General features: G+C 42.3%; 1 protein-coding gene across 3 annotated transcripts in view; it reads left to right on the top strand.

The window, feature by feature from the left end:
* The window catches only part of TUT4 (terminal uridylyl transferase 4), a 252242-nt gene that overhangs the window by 47764 nt on the left and 181877 nt on the right, over positions 1-22601 (top strand). For 2 of the 3 annotated variants that reach the window (XR_014454570.1, XM_083157930.1), the window contains exons 3-4: positions 5547-5674; positions 14666-14815. Coding sequence is in view for 2 of the 3 variants with exons in the window: in XM_083157930.1 (XP_083014056.1) it covers positions 5547-5674; positions 14666-14815 (278 nt within the window). In the remaining variant the exon portion in view is untranslated. The remainder of the gene's footprint in view (positions 1-5546; positions 5675-14665; positions 14816-22601) is intronic. The other variant, XM_083157931.1, reaches the window with a different exon arrangement.

A 22601-nucleotide genomic window follows, 5' to 3' on the forward strand; every position in this document is an offset into this window, starting at 1 on the left:
TATATACAGTATATGATTGGGGTATACACATTATTACATAGTGTACCAGTATGATATATACAGGATATGATTGGGGTATACACATTATCCCATAGTGTACCAGTATGATATATACAGTATATGATTGGGGTATACACATTATTACTTAGTGTACCAGTATTATATATACAGTATATGATTGGGGTATTCACATTATTACATAGTGTACCAGTATGATATATACAGGATATGATTGGGGTATACACATTATTACATAGTGTATCAGTATTATATATACAGTATATGATTGGGTTATACACATTATTACATAGTGTACCAGTATTATATATACAGTATATGATTGGGGTATACACACTATTACATATTGTACCAGTATTATATATACACAGTATATGATTGGGGTATACACACTATTACATAGTGTACCAGTATTATATATACAGTATATGATTGGGGTATACACACTATTACATAGTGTACCAGTATTATATATACAGTATATGATTGGGGTATACACATTATTACATAGTGTACCAGTATGATATATACAGGATATGATTGGGGTATACACATTATCCCATAGTGTACCAGTATGATATATACAGTATATGATTGGGGTATACACATTATTACATAGTGTACCAGTATCATATACAGTATATGATTGGGGTATACACATTATTACATAGTGTACCAGTATTACATAACATGTTTGATTGGGGTATACACATTATTACATAGTGTACCAGTATTACATACAGGATATGATTGGGGTATACACATTATCCCATAGTGTACCAGTATGATATATACAGTATATGATTGGGGTATACACATTATTACATAATGTACCAGTATTACATACAGGATATGATTGGGGTATACACATTATTACACAGTGTACCAGTATTACATACAGGATATGATTGGGGTATACACATTATCCCATAGTGTACCAGTATGATATATACAGTATATGATTGGGGTATACACATTATTACACAGTGTACCAGTATTATATATACAGTATATGATTGGGGTATACACATTATTACTTAGTGTACCAGTGTTATATATACAGTATATGATTGGGGTATACACATTATTACATAGTGTACCAGTATTATATATACAGTATATGATTGGGGAATACACATCATTACACAGTGTACCAGTATTACATACAGGATATGATTGGGGTATACACGTTATTCCGTAGTGTACCAGTATTACATACAGGATATGATTGGGGTATACACATTATTACATAGTGTACCAGTATTATATATACAGGATATGATTGGGATGTACACGTTATTACATAGTGTACCAGTATTACATACAGGATATGATTGGGGAATACACATTATTACATAGCGTACCAGTATTACATACAGGATATGATTGGGGTATACACACTATTACATAGTGTACCAGTATTATACATACAGTATATGATTGGGGTATACACATTATTACATAGTGTACCAGTATTATACATACAGGATATGATTGGGGTATACACATTATCCCATAGTGTACCAGTATGATATATACAGTATATGATTGGGGTATACACATTATTACATAGTGTACCAGTATTATATATACAGTATATGATTGGAGTATACACATTATTACATAGTGTACCAGTATTATATATACAGTATATCAGCGGTTCTCAAACTGTGGGTCCTGACCCCCAAGTGGGTCCCGACCTTCTCAGTATGGGGTTGCAACTATTCAAAAATCTGTTGAATTGTTTATTTTAGACTCTTCCTATCATGTTATGCCTCCACAATGCTGTCATGCAGGTGCTCTCTGATGACTATACATGTTATGTGATCTTCTGCAGTAACTTTCTGGGGACCCGTAATTATTTTTATTGTCTGATGGGGTCCCAGAGCAAAATAGTTTGAGGACCCCTGCAGTATATGATTGGGGTATACACACTATTACATAGTGTACCAGTATATGATTGGGATGTACACGTTATTACATAGTGTACCAGTATAACATACAGGATATGATTGGGGAATACACATTATTACATAGCGTACCAGTATTACATACAGGATATGATTGGGGTATACACATTATTAAACAGTGTACCAGTATTATATATACAGTATATGATTGGGGTATACACATTATTACACAGTGTACCAGTATTATATATACAGTATATGATTGGGGTATACACATTATTACATAGTGTACAAGTATTACATACAATTTTTGATTGGGGTATACACATTATGACATAGTGTACCAGTATTACATACAATTTTTTATTGGGGTATACACATTATTACATAGTGTACCAGTATATATATACAGTATATGATTGGGGTATACACATTATTACATAGTGTACCAGTATAGGATTGGGATGTACACATTATTACATAGTGTACCAGTATTATACAGTATATACAGTATATGATTGGGGTATACACATTATTACATAGTGTACAAGTATTATATGTACAGTATATGATTGGGGTATACACACAATTACATAGTGTACCAGTATTATATATATATACAGTATATGATTGGGATTTACACATTATTACATAGTGTATCAGTATTATATATACAGTATATGATTTTGTTATACACATTATTACATAGTGTACCAGTATTATATATACAGTATATGATTGGGGTATACACACTATTACATATTGTACCAGTATTATATATACACAGTATATGATTGGGGTATACACACTATTACATAGTGTACCAGTATTATATATACAGTATATGATTGGGGTATACACACTATTACATAGTGTACCAGTATTATATATACAGTATATGATTGGGGTATACACATTATTACATAGTGTACCAGTATGATATATACAGGATATGATTGGGGTATACACATTATCCCATAGTGTACCAGTATGATATATACAGTATATGATTGGGGTATACACATTATTACTTAGTGTACCAGTATTATATATACAGTATATGATTGGGGTATACACATTATTACATAGTGTACCAGTATGATATATACAGGATATGATTGGGGTATACACATTATCCCATAGTGTACCAGTATGATATATACAGTATATGATTGGGGTATACACATTATTACATAGTGTATCAGTATTATATATACAGTATATGATTGGGTTATACACATTATTACATAGTGTACCAGTATTATATATACAGTATATGATTGGGGTATACACACTATTACATATTGTACCAGTATTATATATACACAGTATATGATTGGGGTATACACACTATTACATAGTGTACCAGTGTTATATATACAGTATATGATTGGGGTATACACACTATTACATAGTGTACCAGTATTATATATACAGTATATGATTGGGGTATACACATTATTACATAGTGTACCAGTATGATATATACAGGATATGATTGGGGTATACACATTATCCCATAGTGTACCAGTATGATATATACAGTATATGATTGGGGTATACACATTATTACACAGTGTACCAGTATTATATATACAGTATATGATTGGGGTATACACATTATTACATAGTGTACCAGTATGATATATACAGGATATGATTGGGGTATACACATTATCCCATAGTGTACCAGTATGATATATACAGTATATGATTGGGGTATACACATTATTACATAGTGTACCAGTATCATATACAGTATATGATTGGGGTATACACATTATTACATAGTGTACCAGTATTACATAACATGTTTGATTGGGGTATACACATTATTACATAGTGTACCAGTATTACATACAGGATATGATTGGGGTATACACATTATCCCATAGTGTACCAGTATGATATATACAGTATATGATTGGGGTATACACATTATTACATAATGTACCAGTATTACATACAGGATATGATTGGGGTATACACATTATTACACAGTGTACCAGTATTACATACAGGATATGATTGGGGTATACACATTATCCCATAGTGTACCAGTATGATATATACAGTATATGATTGGGGTATACACATTATTACACAGTGTACCAGTATTATATATACAGTATATGATTGGGGTATACACATTATTACTTAGTGTACCAGTGTTATATATACAGTATATGATTGGGGTATACACATTATTACATAGTGTACCAGTATTATATATATACAGTATATGATTGGGGAATACACATTATTACATAGTGTACCAGTATTATATATACAGTATATGATTGGGGTATACACATTATTACATAGTGTACCAGTATGATATATACAGTATATGATTGGGGTATACACATTATTACATAGTGTACCAGTATTATATATATACAGTATATGATTGGGGAATACACATTATTACATAGTGTACCAGTATTACATACAGTATATGATTGGGGTATACACATTATTACATAGTGTACCAGTATGATATATACAGTATATGATTGGGGTATACACATTATTACATAGTGTACCAGTATTATATATACAGTATATGATTGGGGAATACACATCATTATACAGTGTACCAGTATTACATACAGGATATGATTGGGGTATACACATTATTACACAGTGTACCAGTATTACATACAGGATATGATTGGGGTATACACATTATTACATAGTGTACCAGTATTACATACAGGATATGATTGGGGTATACACATTATCCCATAGTGTACCAGTATGATATATACAGTATATGATTGGGGTATACACATTATTACATAATGTACCAGTATTATATATACAGTATATGATTGGGGTATACACATTATTACTTAGTGTACCAGTGTTATATATACAGTATATGATTGGGGTATACACATTATTACATAGTGTACCAGTATTATATATACAGTATATGATTGGGATGTACACATTATTACATAGTGTACCAGTATTACATACAGGATATGATTGGGGTATACACATTATTACATAGTGTACCAGTATTATATATACAGTATATGATTGGGATGTACACATTATTACATAGTGTACCAGTATTACATACAGGATATGATTGGGGTATACACGTTATTCCGTAGTGTACCAGTATTACATACAGGATATGATTGGGGTATACACGTTATTACATAGTGTACCAGTATTACATACAGTATATGATTGGGGTATACACAATACATAAAATTTTTGATTGGGGTATACACAGATGTGTCACATGCTATGGAATTAGTCGTGTAATTTATTAATACTTGATTAACACTAATCAACCTCCAATATTTACTACATGTTATCCCATATAAGTGGCCACAAGAAACAGGTGAAAATACATGTACTGTACAGGAGCCATAGGGACCATTGTGATGGGACATGTCACCTATCAACCCATTTCAATGTACTGTATATGTCTCTGATTTCCTTTCCACAGGTATATCACAGCTACATAATAGGAGCAAGGTGAAATCAGGGAGATTGTTAGACAATGTCAGGGAGTTAGGGAGACTTGGCATGTATGCTGTATTCTATGGCAAGCTCTGACCTATTATTCTTGTGTGCACATTGCTCCTTGTCATCTAGGTAAAACTACAGAAAGCAGTCCTGGCACTGAGATGTCTACAGAGGACTCCCCACTGGCAGACCAAGAGCTGGGCCTAAAGCAAGCAGAAGAGAGGCTGGAGAGGGATTACATTCACCGACTGGAGAAGGTACAGGCAGTTCTACTGTCCTGTAGTATACAGAGCTGATCTACTGTATGTTGTGTGCATCCTGTAATCTGTGTCCAGGATCCCCACCAGTGATACCTGTATACTTACATGACTGGTATAGTATATATATATATATATATATATATATATATATATATATATATATATATATATATATATATATATAGCTGCAGCAGTGATACCTGTATACCTATAGCTGCTGGTAACTTACATGACTGGTATAGTATATATATATATATATATATATATATATATATATAGCTGCAGTAGTGATACCTGTATACCTATAGCTGCTGGTAACTTACATGACTGGTATAGTATGTGTATATGTATATATATATATATACGGTATGTTTCTGCAGCACTGATACCTGTATACTTATAGCTGCTGGTAACTTACATGAATGGTAAAGTATATATATATATATATATATATATATATATATATATATATATATATATATATATATATATATATATATATATATATATATATATCTGCAGTAGTGATACCTGTATACTTATAGCTGCTGGTAACTTACATGGCTGGTATAGTATGCATGTATATATATATATATATATATATATATATATATATATATATATATATATATAGCTGCAATAGTGATACCTGTATACTTATAGCTGCTGGTAACTTGCATGACTGGTATAGTATATATAGCTGCAGTAGTGATACCTGTATACCTATAGCTGCTGGTAACTTACATGACTGGTATAGTATATATATATATGTATATATATATACCTGCAGTAGTGATACCTGTACACCTATAGCTGCTGGATACATGACTGGTATAGTGTGTGTGTGTATATATATATATATATCTATATATATATCTATATATATATATATATATATATAGATATATATATATATATATATAGATATATATCTATAGATATATATATATATATATATATATATATATCTATAGATATATATATATATCTATATATATATATATATATATATATATATATATATATATATATATATATATATATATATATAGATATATATATATATATATATATATATATATATATAGCTGCAATAGTGATACCTGTATACTTACATGACTGGTATAGTATATTATAGCTGCTGGTAACTTACATGACTGTTATAGTATATATATATATATATATATATATATATATATATATATATATATATATATATATATATATATATATATATATATATATAGCTACAGTAGTGATACCTGTATACTTGTAGCTGCTGGTAACTTACATGACTGGTATAGTGTGTATATAGCTGCAGTAGTGATACCTGTATAACTATAGCTGCTGGTAACTTACATGACTGGTATAGTATATATATATATAGCTGCAGCAGTGATACCTGTATACCTATAACTGCTGGTAACTTACATGACTGTACTGTTACTGTGCAGCACAGGTATATAAGATGTGCTCTGGCTGTACTGTTACTGTGCTGCACAGGTATATAAGATGTGCTCTGGCTGTACTGTTACTGTGCTGCACAGGTACTGTATATACAATGTGCTCTGGCTGTACTGTTACTGTGCTGCACAGGTATATAAGATGTGCTCTGGCTGTACTGTTACTGTGCTGCACAGCTACTGTATATACAATGTGCTCTGGCTGTACTGTTACTGTGCTGCACAGGTATATACGATGTGCTCTGGACGGCCTGTTACTGTGCTGCACAGGTATATACAATGTGTTCTGGCTGTACTGTTACTGTGCTGCACAGGTATATACGATGTGCTCTGGCTGTACTGTTACTGTGCTGCACAGGTATATACAATGTGCTCTGGCTGTACTGCTACTGTGCTGCACAGGTATATACGTTGTGCTCTGGCTGGACTGTTACTGTGTTGCACAGGTATATTAAATGTACTCTGGCTGGACTATTGCTTTGCTGCACAGGTATATACAATGTGCTCTGGCTGTACTGTTACTGTGCTGCACAGGTACTGTATATACAATGTGCTCTGGCTGTACTGTTACGGTGCTGCACAGGTATATACGATGTGCTCTGGCTGTACTGTTACTGTGCTGCACAGGTACTGTATATACTATGTGCTCTGGCTGTACTGTTACTGTGCTGCACAGGTATATACAATGTGCTCTGGCTGTACTGTTACTGTGCTGCACAGGTATATACAATGTGCTCTGGCTGTACTGTTACTGTGCTGCACAGGTATATAAGATGTGCTCTGTACTGTTACTGTGCTGCACAGGTATATACAGTACAATGTGCTCTGGCTGTACTGTTACTGTGCTTCACAGGTATATAAGATGTGCTCTGGCTGTACTGTTACTGTGCTGCACAGGTATATACGTTGTGCTCTGGCTGGACTGTTACTGTGCTGCACAGGTATATACAATTAACTCTGGCTGGACTATTACTTTGCTGCACAGGTACTGTATATACAATGTGCTCTAGCTGTACTGTTACTGTGCTGCACAGACACTGTATATACAATGTGCTCTGGCTGTACTGTTACTGTGCTGCACAGGTACTGTATATACAATGTACTCTGGCTGGACTACTACTTTGCTGCACTGGTACTGTATATACAATGTGCTCTGGCTGTACTGTTACTGTGCTGCACAGGTACATAGAATGTACTCTGGCTGGACTATTACTTTGCTGCACAGGTACTGTATATACAATGTGCTCTAGCTGTACTGTTACTGTGCTGCACAGGTATATATAATGTCCTCTGGCTGGACTATTACTTTGCTGCACAGGTACTGTATATACAATATACTCTGGCTGTACTGTTACTGTGCTGCACAGGTACATAGAATGTACTCTGGCTGGACTATTACTTTGCTGCACAGGTACTGTATATACAATGTACTCTGGCTGTACTGTTACTGTGCTGCACAGGTACTGTATATACAATGTACTCTGGCCAGCCTCTTACTGTGCTGCACAGGTATATATGATGTACACATAGTTCTGCATATTGTTTAGCGCACGGCATGTAACTCGCGCTAGGTCCTTGAGTTATAAGTCCCGATATAAATGTAAAGTCGCGTTATAATTGTATCGTATAATACTACTTTCTATCCACCAGATGTCGCTCTTCCTAAACTGTAAAGCCTCTAATAGCCAACAGATCCTTCCCTGATTTTGTCTTTACTCTGTGTACTAAGTTTGGGACTTTATTTGCAGAATCAGCTTTATTATCGCTAAAAGTATCCCTAGTTTCGTTCTTATTAAATGGGAAGGACCATGTAACCCACTGTACAGCTGCCCATAGACGGTCCGTTCCTGGACCGTCCGTTCTGTACTATGAGATGGGCGGAGGTATGTCCTGGGTTATACGATGTACTCTGGCCAGTAAGCAGACGGTGGTATGTCCTGGGTTATACGATGTACTCTGGCCAGTAAGCAGGCGGTGGTACAGTATGTCCTGGGTTATAAGATGTACTCTGACCAGTAAGCAGATGGCGGTATGTCCTGGGTTATACGATGTACTCTGGCCAGTAAGCAGGCGGTGGTACAGTATGTCCTGGGTTATAAGATGTACTCTGACCAGTAAGCAGACGGAGGTATGTCCTGGGTTATACGATGTACTCTGGCCAGTAAGCAGACGGCGGTATGTCCTGGGTTATACGATGTACTCTGGCCAGTAAGCAGACGGAGGTATGTCCTGGGTTATACGATGTACTCTGGCCAGTAAGCAGACGGCGGTATGTCCTGGGTTATATGATGTACTCTGGCCAGTAAGTAGACGGCGGTATGTCCTGGGTTATACGATGTACTCTGGCCAGTAAGCAGACGGAGGTATGTCCTGTGTTATACGATGTACTCTGGCCAGTAAGCAGACGGAGGTATGTCCTGTGTTATACGATGTACTCTGACCAGTAAGCAGACGGCGGTATGTCCTGGGTTATACGATGTACTCTGGCCAGTAAGCAGACGGAGGTATGTCCTGGGTTATACGATGTACTCTGACCAGTAAGCAGACGGAGGTATGTCCTGGGTTATACGATGTACTCTGGCCAGTAAGCAGATGGCGGTATGTCCTGGGTTATACGATGTACTCTGGCCAGTAAGCAGACGGCGGTATGTCCTGGGTTATACGATGTACTCTGGCCAGTAAGCAGACGGAGGTATGTCCTGGGTTATACAATGTACTCTGGCCAGTAAGCAGACGGAGGTATGTCCTGGGTTATACGATGTACTCTGGCCAGTAAGCAGACGGAGGTATGTCCTGGGTTATACGATGTACTCTGGCCAGTAAGCAGACGGCGGTATGTCCTGGGTTATACGATGTACTCTGACCAGTAAGCAGACGGCGGTATGTCCTGGGTTATACGATGTACCCTGGCCAGTAAGCAGACGGCGGTATGTCCTGGGTTATACAATGTACTCTGGCCAGTAAGCAGACGGTGGTATGTCCTGGGTTATACGATGTACTTTGGCCAGTAAGCAGACGGCGGTATGTCCTGGGTTATACGATGTACTCTGGCCAGTAAGCAGACGGCGGTATGTCCTGGGTTATACGATGTACTCTGGCCACTAAGCAGACGGAGGTATGTCCTGGGTTATACGATGTACCCTGGCCAGTAAGCAGACGGAGGTATGTCCTGGGTTATATGATGTACTCTGGCCAGTAAGCAGACGGAGGTATGTCCTGGGTTATACGATGTACTCTGGCCAGTAAGCAGACGGCGGTATGTCCTGGGTTATATGATGTACTCTGACCAGTAAGCAGACGGCGGTATGTCCTGGGTTATACGATGTACTCTGGCCAGTAAGCAGAATGCGGTATGTCATGGGTTATACTATGTACTCTGGCCAGTAAGCAGACGGCGGTATGTCCTGGGTTATACGATGTACCCTGGCCAGTAAGCAGACGGAGGTATGTCCTGGGTTATATGATGTACTCTGGCCAGTAAGCAGACGGAGGTATGTCCTGGGTTATACGATGTACTCTGGCCAGTAAGCAGACGGTGGTATGTCCTGGGTTATACGATGTACTCTGACCAGTAAGCAGACGGCGGTATGTCCTGGGTTATACGATGTACCCTGGCCAGTAAGCAGACGGAGGTATGTCCTGGGTTATACGATGTACTCTGGCCAGTAAGCAGACGGAGGTATGTCCTGGGTTATACGATGTACTCTGGCCAGTAAGCAGACGGCGGTATGTCCTGGGTTATACGATGTACTCTGGCCACTAAGCAGACGGAGGTATGTCCTGGGTTATACGATGTACTCTGGCCAGTAAGCAGACGGCGGTATGTCCTGGGTTATACGATGTACTCTGACCAGTAAGCAGACGGAGGTATGTCATGGGTTATACGATGTACTCTGGCCAGTAAGTAGACGGCGGTATGTCCTGGGTTATACGATGTACTCTGGCCAGTAAGCAGACGGAGGTATGTCCTGTGTTATATGATGTACTCTGGCCAGTAAGCAGACGGAGGTATGTCCTGGGTTATACGATGTACTCTGGCCAGTAAGCAGACGGAGGTATGTCCTGGGTTATACGATGTACTCTGGCCAGTAAGCAGACGGCGGTATGTCCTGGGTTATACGATGTACTCTGGCCAGTAAGCAGACGGAGGTATGTCCTGGGTTATACGATGTACTCTGGCCAGTAAGCAGACGGAGGTATGTCCTGTGTTATACGATGTACTCTGGCCAGTAAGCAGACGGAGGTATGTCCTGGGTTATACGATGTACTCTGGCCAGTAAGCAGACGGAGGTATGTCCTGGGTTATACGATGTACTCTGGCCAGTAAGCAGACGGCGGTATGTCCTGGGTTATACGATGTACTCTGACCAGTAAGCAGACGGAGGTATGTCCTGGGTTATACGATGTACTCTGGCCACTAAGCAGACGGCGGTATGTCCTGGGTTATACGATGTACTCTGGCCACTAAGCAGACAGCGGTATGTCCTGTGTTATACGATGTACTCTGGCCAGTAAGCAGACGGCGGTATGTCCTGGGTTATACGATGTACCCTGGCCAGTAAGCAGACGGAGGTATGTCCTGGGTTATACGATGTACTCTGGCCAGTAAGCAGACGGTGGTATGTCCTGGGTTATACGATGTACTCTGGCCAGTAAGCAGACGGAGGTATGTCCTGGGTTATACGATGTACTCTGGCCAGTAAGCAGACGGCGGTATGTCCTGGGTTATACGATGTACTCTGGCCACTAAGCAGACGGCGGTATGTCCTGGGTTATACGATGTACTCTGGCCAGTAAGCAGACGGAGGTATGTCCTGGGTTATACGATGTACTCTGGCTAGTAAGCAGACGGCGGTATGTCCTGGGTTATACGATGTACTCTGGCCAGTAAGCAGACGGAGGTATGTCCTGGGTTATACAATGTACTCTGGCCAGTAAGCAGACGGAGGTATGTCCTGGGTTATACGATGTACTCTGGCCAGTAAGCAGACGGCGGTATGTCCTGGGTTATACGATGTACTCTGGCCAGTAAGCAGACGGAGGTATGTCCTGGGTTATACGATGTACTCTGGCCAGTAAGCAGACGGAGGTATGTCCTGGGTTATACGATGTACTCTGGCCAGTAAGCAGACGGCGGTATGTCCTGGGTTATACGATGTACTTTGGCCAGTAAGCAGACGGCGGTATGTCCTGGGTTATACAATGTACTCTGGCCAGTAAGCAGACGGAGGTATGTCCTTGGTTATACGATGTACTCTGGCCAGTAAGCAGACGGTGGTATGTCCTGGGTTATACGATGTACTCTGGCCAGTAAGCAGACGGCGGTATGTCCTGGGTTATACGATGTACTCTGGCCAGTAAGCAGACGGCGGTATGTCCTGTGTTATACGATGTACTCTGGCCAGTAAGCAGACGGCGGTATGTCCTGGGTTATACGATGTACTCTGGCCAGTAAGCAGACGGCGGTATGTCCTGGGTTATACGATGTACTCTGGCCAGTAAGCAGACGGAGGTATGTCCTGGGTTATACGATGTACTCTGGCCACTAAGCAGACGGAGGTATGTCCTGGGTTATACGATGTACTCTGGCCAGTAAGCAGACGGCGGTATGTCCTGGGTTATACGATGTACTCTGGCCAGTAAGCAGACGGAGGTATGTCCTGGGTTATACGATGTACTCTCGCCACTAAGCAGACGGTGGTATGTCCTGGGTTATACGATGTACTCTTGCCACTAAGCAGGCGGTGGTATGTCCTGGGTTATACGATGTACCCTGACTAGTAAGCAGACGGAGGTATGTCCTGGATTATACGATGTACTCTGGCCAGTAAGCAGACGGAGGTATGTCCTGGATTATACGATGTACTCTGGCCAGTAAGCAGACGGCGATATGTCCTGGGTTATACGATGTACTCTGGCCAGTAAGCAGACGGCGGTATGTCCTGGGTTATACGATGTACTCTGACCAGTAAGCAGACGGAGGTATGTCCTGGGTTATACGATGTACTCTGGCCAGTAAGCAGACGGCGGTATGTCCTGGGTTATACGATGTACTCTGGCCAGTAAGCAGACGGCGGTATGTCCTGGGTTATACGATGTACTCTGGCCAGTAAGCAGACGGCGGTATGTCCTGGGTTATACGATGTACTCTGGCCAGTAAGCAGGCGGTGGTATGTCCTGGGTTATACGATGTACTCTGACCAGTAAGCAGATGGCGGTATGTCCTGGGTTATACGATGTACCCTGACCAGTAAGCAGATGGCGGTATGTCCTGGGTTATACGATGTACCCTTGCCAGTAAGCAGACGTGGTATGTCCTGGGTTATACGATGTACTCTGGCCAGTAAGCAGACGGCGGTATGTCCTGGGTTATACGATGTACCCTGGCCAGTAAGCAGACGGCGGTATGTCCTGGGTTATACGATGTACCCTGGCCAGTAAGCAGACGGTGGTATGTCCTGGGTTATACGATGTACTCTGGCCAGTAAGCAGACGGTGGTAAGTCCTGGGTTATACGATGTATCCTGGCCAGTAAGCAGACGGCGGTATGTCCTGGGTTATACGATGTACTCTGACCAGTAAGCAGACGGCGGTATGTCCTGGGTTATACGATGTACTCTGGCCAGTAAGCAGACGGCGGTATGTCCTGGGTTATACGATGTACTCTGGCCAGTAAGCAGACGGCGGTATGTCCTGGGTTATACGATGTACCCTGGCCAGTAAGCAGACGGCGGTATGTCCTGGGTTATACGATGTACTCTGACCAGTAAGCAGACGGCGGTATGTCCTGGGTTATACGATGTACTCTGACCAGTAAGCAGACGGCGGTATGTCCTGGGTTATACGATGTACTCTGGCCAGTAAGCAGACGGTGGTATGTCCTGGGTTATACGATGTACTCTGGCCAGTAAGCAGACGGAGGTATGTCCTGGGTTATACGATGTACTCTGGCCAGTAAGCAGACGGAGGTATGTCCTGGGTTATACGATGTACCCTGACCAGTAAGCAGACGGCGGTATGTCCTGGGTTATACGATGTACTCTGACCAGTAAGCAGACGGCGGTATGTCCTGGGTTATACGATGTACTCTGGCCAGTAAGCAGACGGTGGTATGTCCTGGGTTATACGATGTACTCTGGCCAGTAAGCAGACGGAGGTATGTCCTGGGTTATACGATGTACTCTGACCAGTAAGCAGACGGCGGTATGTACTGGGTTATACGATGTACTCTGGCCAGTAAGCAGACGGTGGTATGTCCTGGGTTATACGATGTACTCTGGCCAGTAAGCAGACGGCGGTATGTCCTGGGTTATACGAAGTACTTTGGCCACTAAGCAGACGGAGGTATGTCCTGGGTTATACGAAGTACTTTGGCCACTAAGCAGACGGAGGTATGTCCTGGGTTGGTCTTTGGAAGGAAATATTGGTTGCACATTCTATTTTCAGACAGGGAGAGACAGAGGTGGACCTTCCCTATAGAGGAGACACTTCCATGTAACACAATTGGTGTATTGTCATTGTGCAGGATGTTGACCAGCCTCCACCCTCTCACCCTCAGAGATCTCCAGACTTCTCCAACTGCCAGTATCTATGCAAACTCTGCTCCGTGCACATCGAGAACGTCCAGGGGGCTCACAAGCATATTAAGGAGAAACGACACAAAAAGAATATCCTGGTAAATGAGTGCACGCTGTTGTGTTTTGCGGCTAGTGTGTGTAAGTCGGCTGTGTGTGTTCCTGGTGTGTCCAGTGCTGGACAACAAATGGTGAGTAGCGAGGACCTGGGGGTTGCTCTGCTGTTTCCTCTCCAGACTCTCTCACTCACTTAGTCCATTGTTCTATTGTTGCATTGTGATTGTGATAAAGTCACTAATTACATCATAAGTTATTTCATATTCATTGGTTATAAGGAAACCATGATATTGCCCTGTTCTTTATTCAATGACAACATAAGCCTGCTGCTCGTGTGGATGGGAATCCCCCTACTCCGGCCAAGAAGGTCACCTGCCAGCCGGCCATGCCTAATACATATAACTCTATAGGTGCCAGCCGGCCATGCCCTATATGTACCCTATGACTTCCCACTGTATAACTCTATAGGTGTTGTCCGGGCATGCCCAATACGTCACCTATGACTTCCCACTGTATATCTCTATAGGTGCCAGCCGGCCCTGCCCAATACTTACCCTATGTCTTCCCACTGTGTAACTTTATAGGTGTCAACCGGGCATGCCATATATGTACCCTATGACTTCCCACTGTATAACTCTATAGGTGTTATGGTTTCGGGTGTGAACCCGCAGCCGTGATTGCTGTTTAGGGCAGCCACGGCAAAGTCCTACACCGACTCTGTTGACCCCCAAGGTAAGGTGAGTGACTCCTGCGGATGCTAGGCTTCGCCGTAGTCGCCACGTTTGAAGTAGCGAGTTAGGCCCGCTACAGCTCCGGTGCAACCAGGTGTTATGTGGGGACAAAGAGTCAGCGACCCCCAAGGGTACAGCCAAAAGGAGAACTGACTAAAGGACTTGACTGGAGAAATAGGAAAGCGGGCAACTTGCCCAAACTTACTAACGCGCCTAATCGCGCCAGCGACCTAGTCGCCAACCACCATCGACTACGTTCCATACACAAGAAAAAATACACCACACCAAAAGCACACCACGGACAATACGCACGGAACACTGAACACAGAATAAGGCACCGGAATTTAGCACCCAAGCAAAAGCAAATAAGGATACAGCCACAAGTACAAGTAATAATGAAATAAACAAAGCCCCTAGCAGGGGTACTCAGGAGACCGGGAACAGCTAGCAAGGCCGGAACACCACAGGGAAGCACTTCCCTGGAACAGACAGGCACTGGAGAGAAGAATACAAGAATGGACTTTCCAAACTTTCTAAGGCGCAACCAGTCCAGATGTTTTTCTGACCGTCAGTATTTTGTTCAGTCCTTCCGTTGATTTATCGATGGTTCTCAGAAAACAAATCAAACAGAGAAAACCATCGATTAGATACAGATTCAATGAAGGATAATTGAAATTCTGCTATTTGAAGTGAAGTAGGAGGGCATAGATGGGCGTACCCTACTCACAGCGTGACTGGCACTGTATGTGCTCGTAGCGGGTACTTGTCTTGTTGGTGAATCCTCTACGGCCTCCTTCTTGACTCTCAGTGTTGTGTATATACCATAAAAATAAAAAAGTGGACAACAATGTGTGACTCTGTTTACTGATAATAGGATCTTAAGGTATATTTGTGGAGAAAAAGAATCCTGTAGGCGCACCTCACTCACTTATAACAAGGGAGGGGCACACATATAAAGGTTTCTTTTTCTTAATGATGTATCCAATGTGTATGTGATGAAAATGGTAGGCGTACCCCACTCACGGTTAGTATGGAGTACCCCACCCCACGGTTTGACATCTGTCATGTCTTGAAAAAGGTGTTTTACACCGAAACGCGTCGACAGCCAGTGTGGAGAGTGAGCAGCCATCACATCTTTATGCCCAACATTGGATACCGGCTATATATCTGGAAGAATAATTCCCAGCAAATTACCAGCAGCACAGAGCTAAAGAAAACGCTATAGGAGTATAAAGACTTACTCAACCGTAAGTCTGGGTACGCTACCATCATTGTTCAGATCATCCCACCACCACGGGGTATAATCTTGTCTTATTCGGTGAAGGATATATATATATATTCACAGATTTATGAGCACTCAAAAGATACCTTTACGCACTTGTAAAAAGCACCACCCAGTGTGAGTCCCGGTACGGAAGTACATTGAGATCACCATATTCTTTTGGTAGAAAATTCACTTCCTTATGGGTCTATAATAGATGTATAGAGAGTCGTGACGAGACTACACATTGTGTTTTCTTGTTTTTTTAATTTTTATCCATATACACTTTGGATGGAGAAATCCTGAACACCACAAACACCTGAAAAGGACACTAAAGGCAAAGAACCCGCTACGGGCTTAGAATTCGTCATACTAACCGTAAGTGGGGTACGCCGGATCCAATATGATATCCCGGCGGTCGGGATCCCGGCGGTCGGAATCCCGACACTGGAATCCCGACCGCCGAAATCCCGACAAGGGGGGGACATGGATCGCCCCCCCTTGCGGGCTCGCTGCGCTCGCCACGCAGCGGGCCCGGTGCCTCGCTATGCTCGGCACGCTATTATATTCTCCCTCTATGGGTGTCGTGGACACCCACGGAGGGAGAAAGTTTCGGGATTTCGGCGGTCGGGATTCCAGTGTCGGGATTCCGACCGCCGGGATCCCGACCGCCGGGAAATTAACCGCATCCCGGGTACGCCTACCATTTTCATTACATTGACATACACATTGGATACATCATTAAGAAAAAGAAACCTTTATATGTGTGCCTTTGTTATATGTGAGTGAGGTGCGCCTACAGGATTCTTTTTCTCCACAAATATACCTTAAGATCCTATTATCAGTAAACAGAGTCACATATTGTTGTCCACTTTTTTATTTTTATGGTATATACAACACTGAGAGTCAAGAAGGAGGCCGTAGAGGTTTCACCAACAAGACAAGTACCCGCTACGTGCACATACAGTGCCCGTCACGCTGTGAGTAGGGTACGCCCATCTATGCCCTCCTACTTCACTTCAAATAGCAGAATTTCAATTATCCTTCATTGAATCTGTATCTAATCGATGGTTTTCTCTGTTTGATTTGTTTTCTGAGAACCATCGATAAATCAACTGAAGGACTGAACAGAATACTGACGGTCAGAAAAACATCTGGACTGGTTGCGCCTTAGAAAGTTTGGAAAGTCCATTCTTGTATTGTTTTGCTACTGTTTTGGTTATTTGGTGATAACTGGGGACAAGTACGAACTAAAGGCAGCATTGCGCCAGGGAAAGAAGAAAAAGCGAAGAACACTGCGCTAAGTACAATTGAATAATAATAAACAAACATTAATTATGTAACAATAATTGCCAATAATGTGCCAATGGTAGGGTAAAAGTATCACTTTTAATAAAAATATATGGAAGATAGATGATTTGTAAAAAAGTATTGATAATAAAAAATATGATTAAAAAGTCCAGTTCATACGGTACCGTATTTTTATGACCATAAGTGTATGGGTCCGTTCCTATTAGGTGTCTTCCATAAGATGTAAATGATGGTTCCAATGTGTCCAGATAGCAGGCACTTTGTGGAGAGGCAATCTCCTGGTGTATCACCTTATGTCCTGTATAGGGCAAGTGTAGGCCTCTAGATGAATGGCTCCAAAAGGTTTTGCCCAAGGAGTCGATGGAGTTCCCTGATGTACGGGAAGGAAAAGAAAAGGGAATGGAAGACTGGTCCGGATCCAAATGGTGGTCAATAAGGGGGTTTAGAACTGGACAAGGGTATTCCTGGTAGTCCACCAATGCGTTTCGCCAGTTCCCTGGCTTTATCAAGGTGTACAAGATGTTGCTACTACAGGGTTTATATACCCAACTGGGTAAAGCAATTAAGAGACCAATTGGCACATGAGCAAAAGTAATTAAGACAGTTATTTATAAAAAACATATAAGGTAGATATGAGGAGCATGAGCAGGAGTATGTATTTCAAATAAACCATATTAGATAGAAAAACGAGCATTCTAAACACATAAAATATAGTAAACTTAATTATTGCGCCAGGGAAAGGTCATATCCTATATCTGTTTTTACATTGGAGAGAAGAGACAAGTGGATTGCTCAGAGAATGAAGCTGACAGACATAATTATGTAACTGAATGAAAGCAGGCTGGAACTGCCAAAGGCCAGGAAGGCTGCACTGGGCTAAATGCAGGGAGAAATGGACAAATTACCAGCAAACGGCTGGTGAACTCCATACAGAGCAGTACACTAGACAGGTGACCAGCTGTGGATTGGAAATAGCAGCTACCTGCACAGGAAACAGGAAGCTGGTTACTGGAAGATAGAAGCTTTCACTGGCATGCCAGAGCTAGAGTAAATCCCCTATGAAGGGCTCAAGTGATTAATCAGCTGAGAGAGATCCAGGCAGCTCCCAAGCTGTACTAATGAGCTCCTTACCTGCCAGACTTGTGAATAAATTAAGCTCAAAGAATATTGAGCTGTAATGGCACAGACCTACCACTGGTGGCCACCAGAGAGTCAAATGCCAAACACAAAATTGAACAGACCACAAAACCGAACTGAACCATTAATCATGGTTCCTAACAATTGGTGCCATCCGTCCATGCCCAATATGTACCCTATGACTTCCCACTGTATAACTCAATAGGTACCACCAGGGAATGCCCAATACGTATGACTTCCCACTGTATAACTTAGGTGCCAGCCGGCCATGCCCACCACATATAACTCTATAGGTGCCAGCCATGCCCTATATGTACCCTATGACTTCCCACTGTATAACTCTATAGGTACCACCAGGGCATGGCCAATACGCTACCTATAACTTCCCATTGTATAACTCTATAGGTGCCATCCGGGTATGCCCAGTACGTCACCTATGACTTCCCGCTGTATATCTGTATAGGTGCCAGCCGGCCATTCCCAATATGAACAATATGACTTCCCATTTTATTACTTTATAGGTACCACCTGGGCATGCCCAATACCCTATGACTTCCCACTGTATAACTCTGGCTGCCAGCTGGTGATGCCTAATACATACCCTATGACTTCCCACTGTATAACTCTATAGATACCACCAGGACATGCCCAATACGTATGACTTCCCACTGTATAAATCTATAGGTGCCACAGGGCCATGCCCAATATTTACCCTATGACTTCCCACTATATAACTCTATGGGTACCACCTGGGCATGCCCAATATGTATGACTTCCCACTGTATAACTCTATAGGTGCCAGCCGGCCATGCCAAGACATACCCTATGACTTCCCACTGTATAGTTATAGGTGCCAACTGGGCTTGCCCAATACATAAATCTATGACTCTCCCACTGTCTAACACTATAGGTGCCACCAGGGCATGACCAACACATAGGACTTCCCACTGTATAACTCGAGGTGCCAGCCGGGCATGACCAATATGTACCCTATGACTTCCCACTGTATAACTCTATAGGTGCCCGCCGGGCATGCCCAATACGTACCCTATGACTTCCCAATGTATAACTAGGTGCCAACCGGGCATGCCAAATACATACCCTATGACTTCCCACTCTTTAATTCTATAGGTGCCAGCCGGGCATGCCCAATACATACTCTGACTTCCCACTGTATAACTCTGTAGGTGCCACCAGGGCATGACCAATACATATGACTTCCCACTGTATAACTCTAGAGGTGCCAGCTGGGCATGCCCAAATACGTACCCTATGACTTCCCACTGTATAACTCTATAGGTGCCAGACGGCCATGCCCAATATTTACCCTATGACTTCCTACTATATAACTCTATGGGTACCACCCGGGCATGCCCGATATTTATGACTTCCCACTGTACAACTCTATAGGTGCCAGCCGGCCATGCCAAGACGTACCCTATGACTTCCCACTGTGTAACTATAGGTGCCAACCGGGCATGCCTAATACATAATCTATGACTTCCCACTGTCTAACTCTATAGGTGCCACCAGGGCATGACCAATACATATGACTTTCCACTGTATAACGCTATAGGTGACAGCCGGGCATGCCTAATACGTACCCTATGACTTCCCACTGTATAACTATAGGTGCCAACCGGGCATGCCCAATACATACCCTATGACTTCCCACAGTTTTATTCTATAGATACCAATCAGACTTTCCCAATATGTACCCTATGACTTCCCACGGTATAACTCTATAGGTGCCAGCCGGGCATGCCCAATACGTACCCTATGACTTCCCATTGTATAGATCTATATGTGCCAGCCGGGCATGCCCAGTACGTACCCTATGACTTCCCACTGTATAGATCTATAGGTGCCTGCCGGGCATGCCCAATACGTGCCCTATGACTTCCCACTGTATAGCTCTATAGGTGCCAGCCGGGCATGCCCAATACGTACCCTATGACTTCTCACGGTAAATCTCTATAGGTGCCAGCCGGGCATGCCCAATACGTACCCTATGACTTCCCACTATATAACTCTCTATAGGTGCCAGCCTGGCATGCCCAATATGTTCCCTATGACTTCCCACTGTATAACTCTATAGGTACCACCAGACCATACCCAATACGTATGACTTCCCACTGTATAACTCTATAGGTGCCAGCCGGGCATGCCCAATACGTATCCTATGACTTCCCACTGTAAAGCTCTATAGCTGCCAGCCGGGCATGCCCAATCTGTACCCTATGACTTCCCACTGTATAACTCTATAGGTACCACCAGGCCATGGCCAATACGTATGACTTCCCACTGTATAACTTAGGTGCCGGCCATGCCCACCACATATAACTCTATAGGTGCCAGCTATGCCCTATATGTACCCTATGACTTCCCACTGTATAACTATAGGTATCACCAGGGCATGGCCAATACGCTACCTATGACTTCCCACTGTATATCTCTATAGGTGCCAGCCGGCCATGCCCAATATGAACCCTATGACTTCCCATTTTATTACTCTATAGGTACCACCTGGGCATGCCCAATACCCTATGACTTCCCACTGTATAACTCTGGCTGCCAGCTGGCGATGCCCAATACGTACCCTATGACTTCCCACTGTATAACTCTATAGGTGCCAGCCGGGCATGCCCTATATGTACCCTATGACTTCCCACTGTATAACTCTATAGGTACCACCAGGGCATGGCCAATACGCTACCTATAACTTCCTATTGTATAACTCTATAGGTACCATCCGGGTATGCCCAGTACGTCACCTATGACTTCCCACTGTATATCTCTATAGGTGCCAGCCGGCCATGCCCAACATGAACTTTATGCCTTCCCATTTTATTACTCTATAGCAGGGCTGGGCAACACCGGCCCTCCAGATGTTGATGAACTACATATCCCAGCATGCCTTGCATCAGTTTCAGCATGGCCACATAGCAAAACTAATGCAAAGCATCCTGGGATGTGTAGTTCATTAACATCTGGAGGGCCGGTGTTGCCCAGCCCTGCTCTATAGATACCACCAGGACATGCCCAATACGTATGACTTCCCACGGTATAAATCTATAGGTGCGAACCGGGCATGCCCAATACGTACCCTATGACTTCCCACTGTATAACTCTCTATAGGTGCCAGCCCGGCATGCCCAATATGTACCCTATGACTTCCCACTGTATAATTCAATAGGTACCACCAGGGAATGCCCAATACGTATGACTTCCCACTGTATAACTTAGGTGCCAGCCGGCCATGCCCACCACATATAACTCTATAGGTGCCAGCCATGCCCTATATGTACCCTATGACTTCCCACTGTATAACTCTATAGGTATCAACAGGGCGTGGCCAATACGCTACCTATAACTTCCCATTGTATAACT

This window comes from Crinia signifera, chromosome 8 (genome assembly GCF_055691185.1).
Source record: "Crinia signifera chromosome 8, ASM5569118v1, whole genome shotgun sequence".
Classification (NCBI taxonomy): Eukaryota; Metazoa; Chordata; class Amphibia; order Anura; family Myobatrachidae; genus Crinia; species Crinia signifera.